The sequence below is a fragment of the Seriola dumerili genome, unplaced genomic scaffold, assembly GCF_002260705.1.
Source record: "Seriola dumerili isolate Sdu_G_001 unplaced genomic scaffold, Sdu_1.0 BDQW01000230.1, whole genome shotgun sequence".
Taxonomy (NCBI): Eukaryota; Metazoa; Chordata; class Actinopteri; order Carangiformes; family Carangidae; genus Seriola; species Seriola dumerili.
This window is the reverse complement of record NW_019174485.1, coordinates 4,706,315-4,716,735: the sequence shown is the minus strand read 5'-3', so window position 1 is coordinate 4,716,735 and position 10,421 is coordinate 4,706,315. Positions and strand designations below refer to the sequence as shown.

Genomic DNA, 10,421 nt, shown 5'->3' with positions numbered 1-10,421 from the left:
GGCTGGTGTGCTGAACTAGCTGACATACCTTCAGCTCTTCACTCAATGCAGTTGTTGACACTTTAGAATGGAGCTGAATTTTTCCAACGGCGTCAAACTACATCAACGAGTGATTGTGAAATTTCAGAGCAGAATGTGTGTGTATGATTAACTCGTAGAGTCACATTCCTCAGTTTTCAATACACAGAGTTAAATGTTGGGTGAGCAGCAATGGAGGCCCAGTATTCATGTTAGATGATGTTTTGACCCATCACTAGGTGGTGCAGTAGGCATCCGGCTGTGTCGTCAATAATCTACAGGCAATACCATTCTCTAGCACTGACCTTATGTACCTTCACTTGGCAGCTTATCCTGGCCTTATATTTACATTTTTATCTTCTTAGGCTTAAGTACCTGGCTGGCCCAACTGGCCTGATAGACAGCTACAAAGTTATTTGAATTTGGGTGTCAGCAATTACTCTACTGACATACAGTATCTGTTCATTCAACTGATTTGATGGTCATATAAGGCTGGTGGTAGCAGCAGAGGCAGGGAGGACCCAAACACAGGCAGGCAGGTGCAGTGAAGTGGCTTTTAAGGTGAAACGGATCATGAATACTAAGGCTTACAAACAGATGGGCAGGCGGGTGGGCGAGCAGTACTGGCTGGGGTGAAACTGGGAAGAGATGAGTGAGTAGGTGATGAAGCTTAGGTGATTGAAAATAGAAAACAGGTGAGCAGGTGCATACTGAGACAAGATGAATGTGCGGGGACATCTGGTGGGCAGATGGAGAATGGCAGGAGACTGAAGCCAAAATAAACATGTCAGAGACAGGAATAATAAGAGTGTATGGTGGGCCAAGGGGAGAGTACAACAGATCCCAGAGATGAATCATGACACCTCCAAAAATATCTTTCCAGCTGAGATATATGACAACAAAGATCAGCAGTCCCTTGAAAAGAACAAGAGAAATAATGGCATAAGCAAATAAGGTTTTTCTCTGACGTGCTTGCCTCTTCAAAATCTATTATCGAGATTCGAGGTGAATTTGGTTCCATGTGAAATGTCTTTCCTGGAATGATAAGGGAAACCCCCTCAAAGCCTGGATGAGGGCTTTGCACAGGTTGGATGACACAGGTGTGCGATGGCAAGGATGCCTGTAACCTGTACATGTGCAAATTTATAATGTGGACTTTAATGTAAGTTTGTATACCTTCATTATCCATTCATTTACAATCAGCAGCACTTCTTTTACGCACACAATTTAGTCACTAGGAGGCTCGACCCAAGGTGCTGGTGTTTCCTCCAGAAACACACACACACACACACACCTCCTTGTCTACCTGAGCAGGTTTGTCCCATTTAGAGTAAGTACGAGTACTGAGCAAAACAAGTGTAAATAATAAACCGAATGTATCATCAGTTCAACCCTACGGTTTCATTTTCCTAAAATGTTTGTGGCTCCTATTGTAAAAATCATTATAGCATATCAAGCTCCAGTTGAACTAAATTCAAATAAAGATGTGACACTGCATATCACAGTTATTCCATGTTTGGTTTCCCAGTCGCAATCCTTTGAAAAAATAAACACATGAAAGATACACTTTTTTGTAACTTACAACATCCCGAGCAGCACTATGGTTAAGTATTATCTATCTGAGATGATAAACTGCCATCACAAGATCTTTTTTACAGTAAAAAACAATGACTTCTGTTTTAGTCTGTGCTTTTGTAACTTAATGACTTACCTTTGTTTGTTTTTACCTGAGCAACCCACCTAACAGGATGTACCGCATGCTACCACATGTAGAACCTCCCTCTGCCAATGCAAATAGTGATATGACAGAGCCAGTGTGAAGCAAGGTTTCATTCACAAATGACAAATAAACACACAGTGTGGGAAAATGCTGCAAACTAAGGAAAAGAAAAGCATTTTTAGTCAAGTAAAAGTAAAAACAGTTTCTTTTGTGAAATGGTTTTGCATCAACCATTAAATGCTCTTTAAATATCGCAGGCAAAGATAAGCTAGCTCTGGCACCTTTAAGCAGTCTGTCTGTGTGCTGTGGGCTGAGTGGTTGTACCTGTAAATCCTGTGTGTGAACTGGGACTTTCTTGCTGACACCGCATCTGCACTCTCCGCAATCAAGGAATATCATGCTGCTATTGAAAGCACTTTCCAAAGGAAAGGTAAGCCAGAACACTCGGATTTTATATATTGTAAGCAGAGAATATGAGGATGTTTACTGAAGGATCAGACAACAAGGAAATATTCTATGGTTACTGATTCCTGATCCAGCCACTGGCACTTTTTCTTTTACTTGCAGAATTAAATTTACAAACTGAGTAAATGTGCATGCACATATAACAATAATTATAAAATATATGATGGATAACCATGCTATTGAAGAGTTTTTCTGTTCAAATTTTTGTTTCCATTTAGATATGAAGTTTGGCAAAAGACCAGCATGTGGGCTGAAATCATTGAAAAACTGGGTGGCTCTTTGTGTGTTGATCGTGGTGGTGCTCCTGTTGTGTCATGACCCATTGCTAATAATCTGGTGGCCTCAGAAACCTGCTGAGGTGGGATGACAGCTTCTTTCTTTTAGATTCACTATATTACAACCCTTCTGTAACTGTTGATCCTACTCATAAAGTTTTTTCCTATCCATAACTGCAGAAAACTCAGAGTGAGGGTTTACCTCTGGATATGGCGACAGATTCCATTGATGACATGTTTGACGGATGCCGATCTGAAGCAGCCTCTATGATCGACCTATTTGGCGTGTTTGAGTGGCACTTCAACAGAAACTTCAGTTTTGCCTGGGCTTCAGCTGAAAGAGATGCAAAGAAACCTGCGTACAAGTTCCTGAAAGAAGACCACGCTATAGTCATGTACATGTACACAAAACTGAAACATATCCAAGAGGATTTCAACAAAGCAGTGAAAACAGGGAAACACAAGTACAGCACATACGGTTTCAAGTACCACTATTTCTACTTTTACCTGACCGATGCCATTCAAGTTCTGCGTCAGAATCAGACGTCGTGCAGAACCACCTATCACAGGACATGGAGACAGTTTAACCGCAATGTCGTCCACACGAACATGCGTTTTGGTGCCTTCACTTTGGCAGCTTCGACTAAGCCGGCATTTGATTTTAATGGCAATGTGTCTTGTTTTGAGATCTACACGTGCTTTGGTGCGGATGTGACATATTACTCTGCTACAAACCAAATGGGACAGGTGCTGATACCTCCCTATGAGGTTTTCAAAATCACCGATGTCCTAACAAATGACCCATGGTGCAGTGTGGTTTACAAGCTGGAGAGCACCAAAATACCAGCGAGAGATTTAAATTGCAAACTGCATCAATATCAAATAAAAAAATATTTTGGAGATGTTCCAACACACTGGCATAAAAACGATGTGGGGATGAGGATGTTAGTATATGTTCTACTGATGGTTATAGTTGCTTTAGTTCTTGTAATCCGTGGTAAGATGTGTTTTGTGGCTGCAGTGACGGGTGCTCTGCTGGTGCTGATTTTTATTGCGATGATAGTGAGAATTAGCCAGTGATTCAAAGATGGGAGACGAGGTCTTAATGGGACACATTCCCCCCCAAAAAAACAAAAAAAAAAACCCATCTTCCAAACAATAATACCATTTCAGATATTTGAAGCATTTTTGATTGTTTCCAGACTGGACTCTACATATTTACTGAGAAGTATTTGATGCACTATTCAAACAAATGAACTTGTATAAAACAAAGCTTCCTGTGGGATATTGTAATTTATCCTTGGGTCATATCAGTGGTATTAAAACTTTTCAAACATTTGCTAATAAACAATAAGTTGTTGTTTTTTCTAATTTTATTTTATTAAGAATTGAAAGAAGTCTTTTAAAAAAACACATAATGTATTACATGGACCCTCTCCATCTGCAGTGTTTATGTTTAAAATATTTTAGTATATTTGAATAATGCAGGACACTGATGGTTTGTCAAAGGTCAAAGATCCATATGTAAAAAAAGAAAAAAAAAAGAAAAAGAAATTACCCTGCATGTACACAGATTTTTTTTCTTTATTCCATGAGAGACTTTTTGTGAGTCAGTAGGGACATGTGTTGTAGATGAAAGAATGGAAGCACAAAGTAATGTTTTCATGCTTTCACCACACTGGTGAATTTTCCTACAATGGTAGACACTCTAAAGGTATTCATATCTCAGACTATATGGTCAACAAAGACTGCATCATTTCCAAAGCCACATACCTGTTGTATATAATTCATTAAAATCAAAGGGGGGTGGCTGGCATGTGTAGTCCTCGTGAAGGTTTCACCCCTGATTGGAATGACCTGCAGCTGGTGAAAAGACAAGCACGAGCTCAGAGCAGATATCCCTCAAGTATCATGACAGCAAGTGGGGAGTGAACTGTGGTAAGTGAACTAAAAGCCTTCATTTGTTCCCTTGATATTCCTAGAGTTTGATCAGACTGGAAATACCAGCTTACAACCACTTTTGTGTGCAGGTTTCTATGCTGGTGGAGGATGATGGGAGCTTGGGCAGCTGTGCTAATGACTTATAGCATCTCTATAGGGTTTGCAAAGGTAATGTATAAACTGGTTGGTGGCTTGCTTGAGTGTGATATCTGAGAGATTATTATATTATTATTATAGAAAATTATCACCATGTAAGATTTGTTTTTCTAATTGTTTCAATTATTTTTGTAGAATTCTGCAGAATCTGGGTTAAAAGGTCAAGTACCACTGGATCTGGCTCCAAATGCTGTTGATGACATGTACACTGGTTGCAAAGACAAGATGGACTACAGAGTGAAGAAGCAGTACCTGCCAAATGAGAAAAACAAGGACAAAAATTTCACACTTGCCAGTGGTGAAGCAGAGAAATATTACAACAAAAGATGGAAGCGTAGAAAAGGGAAGAGACCGTCCACGGCACTGGGGAAAGAACAGATCATGGCTATTTATGTTTATACCCTTGACAAACCAAATGTTTATCTTGATTTCAATAATGCTGTTCGAACCCAGAGATCCGTGTACACGACCACATTCAGCTATCACACGCTTCACTTTTTCCTGACTGACGCCCTTCAAACCCTCAACTCTCGGAAACCTGAAGTGGATAGATGTGTGACTGGCTACCGTAGAGTCAACAGCTACTTTAGCCAAGACGCTGTCAATAAGATGGTTCGCTTTGGATCTTTTACCTCCAGCTCACAGGGCTGGTACCCCAGCGCTGACAGATTTGGGGACAAGTCATGCTTTGAGATCCTCACATGCTTCGGAGCAGACATCTCGCTGTACTCTGAGCTCGGAGAGTCAGAAAGAGAAGTGCTGATTCCTCCTTATGAGGTCTTTAAAGTCGCAAAGATAGAGAGGAGATCTGTCCAGCGGAAGCTGCCATGTGAGGTGGTCTATAAACTGAAGAGTACACGCAAAACTCTTTCCAATTTGAACTGTGCTCTTTTCTGAAACAAGCAATTCTACGTTTTACTGTTACATACAGTTCACAAAACATGCAAAAACACTTAGGATGCACCATATTAGTTGATTAATTGAATAAGTTGACAAAATAAAATTCATTTTAAAAGTTGAACAGCCAGAGGTGCAGATGTTGTACTGCGCAACCAATGTTAGAATGAACCCACAGTGAGATAACTGAGTAACTGTTATGATGGATCTGTATTCATTAGGATATTACATTAGTTTTCAACCCAACATAGAGACAGCGCACTTTAGCAAAAGTTGAACACATCATGTACCGAAAAATATATCTGTAAGGTGAATTAGAAATAATAAATGACTTTAAAGAGTCTTTTAAGAGCCTGATAAAGTGTCTGCTAGTAACGCATTGCTGTCTTCTTTCATAAAACTGTAAATGAATATTTCTATCAAGAAAGTCGGTCATTGTATACAGTAATATTAATACATTGTATTGAGTTGCCCATGTCATCTGCATATAAATCTTCTTACAGTGTTATTGTACCAAAATATGCCATAAAATAAAAATAAAACATCCTGGTTTTTCACAAATTGCGCATGTTTGTCAAATGTGTTTATACTTTGTACACTGTCAAATCATCAAAATCCAAATGAGACAAGCTCTCAGTTAAACAGATGGCTCTTTTGAGTCACCTTCAGCTTTAAAGCAGTAGCAAGTTTTTTTTACCCCGGGTTTCACTGCTCTGGCAACACAACTGTTGTGGCAGTGTGCTGCCTGTGAGGACTGCAGACACTGCTCAGCACTGAATAAAGTCCCTCCACCTTCTCTGCACGAAGAAACTCTGACTTCATTCAAAATGAATCAGTTATTTGAACAGAAAATCCCAAGAATCTTGTTTGTAGAAAGGGAAAGAAACCTGTGTGCAACTTGTATGTTTTATAAACATGTTAAAATGTCCTCCTTGTTCTCTGACTCAGCTACATGCAAATCTTTAATCTCACACCGTATTACGATTTCCCTTCATTATGTTAAAGTGTGTTTTACTCTCTCAGTCACTGCAAACATAACTTCATTTACATAGCACTTTCAGAGCACAGCATGAATGTTAACAAAGAAACAAGGAACTTGGCAAAAAAGGCATGAGATAAAAATGAAATGGTTTGGTTGGTTAAAATATAAGTTGTGCTAACTGTCCCTTTGTGCCTAATGGTCTAAACGTAATTTTGAACTGATAACACATTTCAAATCAAAAACGTAGGCATTAGGTCTGTTTGGGGTTTCAGAGACCACAGCTGTTAACGTGGTTACATGCAATGGACTATCATTTTGTACAGGACAACAGGACTCCTGTGACTCCTGCTCTGGTCGCTATCAGCCACACAACATAGCTGTTGGTCGGCAGACTCAGGACGAGATTGTTTGAGGTGGAGGCGAGGGCTAAAATGGCAGTGTCAGACAGTAAAGATCCATTTGACGAATTCATTTTCCCCTTCAGTCTTTCAGGGTCAAGTCCTCCACTCAGGATCCGATTAAGAGGATGAACAGAAAAACAGAAGGTCGGCATCACAATGTTATCAATTCCACCGTCAGAACTGAACCCAGAACATAATTAGGATGAATTATAAAGTATAACTATAAAAACTGTAAATTAACGATGTACTATATTAAGTTTTAACAGAACTCACTACAGTTTTTTTTTTCTGTCCTCTTTGAATAATCATATCAGATGCAAAGTCCTCATATCTGTGATGCGTCACATGCTCAACTGCAGTTCTCTTGTGACCAAACATGCAAACGACGCTCAGATACCTGCAGCTAATGACTCAAGACTGACCAAATTTTGAATGCTTCAAAGCCAGCGGCTATTTTCAGTGATGGGAGTTGCTCATGCAAAGTTTGTATGCTGGTTCGTGTGCTGGTATTCAATAAAAAGAATGTGTAACTACAAAGTCTTTGTGGGTACAGTGTAAACACAAGCCCAAAATGAACTCGATAGTTACTCAAGGCAACAAAAACATGATTTATTCGTCTTAGCACGTATCTTACTTTTTTCCAAAATGACAACAATGTGATTTGACTTTCATTATGTACAACCCATTAACCTCAGTAATAACATCTTGATAGAGTGCTGCAGAAATGTGTCCTGAAACCTGAAAATTAGTTAGCATGTTAGCACACCTGGTTCCCTCGTCCCGAAATCTGAGTTTTTTTGAATGGGTTTTTGGTTACATGACTGAAATAAGGTCTATGGTTAACACAAGCTCAAGACAATTTCATGTTTTAATGTATTACATAAAATACATCAGTAAATACCCCAGTCGTGATTTCTTTTAATTTTTTATGTTGTAAAAAAGGGCCAGTTGCTAACAAGTGGCTCAGTAAAACTACGGAGGCTGTTGGGGATGTTAAAAGACATCAATACGAAAACCTGCAGAACATTTTGACAGCCTTGTTGTGTTTATGTTCACACTTTTGCAAACTACTACTGACTTTGTAAGAGGAAGAGGAAAGAGGCTTTTGTAGGAGAGGTAAATCAAACTACAAGTTGGAAGTTTAGTAGTGGTGATGTTGAAGTCCACGAGAGCATGTGACCATGGTGTAGTTTGACTATAGTCTAACATTTTCTTTTTACCTCTGGTGATTGTATTTAGGCTTCAAAGATCATACAAGTGGCGTTCATTTGTGAATGAGTGCAAGAAGTCGTGTAGCCTGTACATGCAGTAAGGCAGAAAGTGAAGTGTTTGGATTGGTGGATGGACAGATAGCACATCAGACTTACATGAAGGAGACTTGAGTTTATGTCCAATCTAGCAATTAACATCATATTTTACTTTTACCATTTAACCATAGAGACAAACACTGGAATGGATGTAAAAACAAAACAAACAAAAAACAAACAAACAAACAAAAAAGCAACAACAATAACAATGGTTGGGGATACAGTTGACAATCTATTCAGACTCACCTTGTGGACATAGTCTCTCAGTATTCTCTCACAGCAGTAACCTTTTGCTGCAGGGCTGTTGTATTGGCTCTAATGGGAACTATCAGCTCAATAATAATCCCTCACACTCATCAGACCCAAATAAAATGCACAAGTGAAGTCTTCTCCATCATCATCACATGATTCAGCAAACATTAAAATAAATAAATAGCATTGAAATCTTGTAAAAGAAATTTAATTTAAAAGATTTATTACTCTGTTTACTTGTCACAAACAATGAAAAATTACAACATGGAAAGAAAGAAAGGGTTAGGGTTAGATGTCAGCATGACAATCGAGTAGAATCAAGCAAGAATGTGTGTGAATACATTATCAATTGCTGATTGACATCATTGAGGTCTTAATCCAAAAATAAAAACAACACAAGAAATATGGTGGATTGTTCAGGCAAATTTGTGCTTCGCAATGTAAATGTAAATCTAAACTAGAAACACCCAAAACAAGAAAACACTACAGCATGTTGTACTGTTGCACAATATAAAGCACATATACATATATTTATGCATTATTGAAGATGTTGATAATTATAATGATAATCAGAGCTCCCTGAAGCAGGTGAGTTTTCCAGCCCTGTGGAGGTAGAGGATGGGCTGTATAAACCCAGTTAATAAAGCTAAGCCTATGCAAATGGTTAAGGCACTGGTAAACTCAACAGAGTTAAAGCAACATTGTAGTGGAACAGCAGCCACATACAAAAAGAAATTAATGGCCATGAAAATCATGATTAGCGAAATGATTGTAAAGGCCCTTCTCTTCATCGCATTGCACTTCTTCCTCTCTCTGTCTTTTTCTCCTGGCCCCGGGCGTTTCAGAGCCCTGAGAACTGAGAGGCAGCAGAAAAGCATCACAAGGAAGAAGAGCAAATTCTGAGTGAAAAACCCATAAAGATACACAGGGTTTGAATATGTGTACATGGAATAGATACAGGAAGTCAGGGTAATCAGCCAGGCAACACAGCCACAGGCCACCCTGTATCTCAGGGGTTTATACCGAAGAAAAACCACAGGGTGGACAACCCCAACATAGTACTCAACACAGATGCAGCACTGGAAGAGAGGACGAGCTGTATAGAGAATGCCAAGTGAAAACATGAAGACTTCAAAACAGAAAAATAAATTAAACTCAACATAAACTAAATAGCATATGCTTAATATAGAGAGAGCGATCTCAGCCATGGCCAGGTTGAAAGAGAAGAAGTCTGACGTCCCTGTGGCTCCTGCCGATATCATCCATATGATGTAACCATTCAAAGGAAGAGCCAGGATGCAGTTGACTGAAAGTGAAGCCATGGTTAAAGCCACACTGTGAGAATCAAGAATAGAGGGCTGGGCTGACGAACCATTCACTGCAAAGGCGGTGTTCATTTTGAGTCTGGAAAGAACAACAAACATTCACAGCAATTTAAGAAGTAATACACAGTGATAGCATAAAAAAAAAGTCATCAACATGTGCTAAGATAACTCTTTTTAATTTAAAGCTACACAGCTGCAGATCCAAACCTGGTGTGGAAGTTTGCAGTGTCTGGAGTTCTGGTCGGGCAGCAGTGAAGTGATGATTGGAACTGACATGGAAATATCCCTGCATGGTCTTATTACTTGTTTTTTTTTTTTTACTGTTGACATAATCAAATACACTCTCAAAACAATCACTAAACAGGATGCAAAATGGAAATTTTGTGAGTTAGGGCTCAACAACTTGGAAACATATTTCCAAACTGTGCCCCGCCTTTTACCCCATCTGCTGGGAGAGATGACAGCCTCAGCAAGTTACTGTCAATTCAACTCACTTTGCCAAAATCATATTTTCCTCATACCTAGTGTTACTTGAGATATTTTTAGTTTTATGTTAAATATTATTTTTCCCTGATATAAGTCTTGAGCTTTGAGTTTTTAAGTATTCATTGTGCTTGTCTCATGAGCATTTAGCCTTCTACCTACCCTTATCTGTGTCTGGAGTAAACTCAAGTTTATTTCC

The 10,421-nt window shown here is 39.1% G+C and overlaps 2 protein-coding genes across 2 annotated transcripts; both read left to right on the top strand.

Moving 5' to 3' along the window:
* Positions 1–2,038: 2,038 nt before the first annotated feature.
* On the top strand, positions 2,039–3,593 carry LOC111229385 (ecto-ADP-ribosyltransferase 4-like). The gene is made up of 3 exons (XM_022755701.1): positions 2,039–2,168; positions 2,422–2,561; positions 2,659–3,593. Exons 2-3 carry the CDS (start codon positions 2,424–2,426, stop codon positions 3,556–3,558), a joined length of 1,038 nt encoding a protein of 345 aa, XP_022611422.1. The 5' UTR covers positions 2,039–2,168; positions 2,422–2,423; the 3' UTR covers positions 3,559–3,593.
* A 581-nt stretch (positions 3,594–4,174) lies between these two features.
* LOC111229472 (ecto-ADP-ribosyltransferase 5-like) lies at positions 4,175–5,472 on the top strand. The gene is given in 3 exon segments (XM_022755805.1): positions 4,175–4,192; positions 4,736–4,909; positions 4,912–5,472. Coding segments are annotated over 3 exon segments (753 nt in total).
* Positions 5,473–10,421: the final 4,949 nt, after the last annotated feature.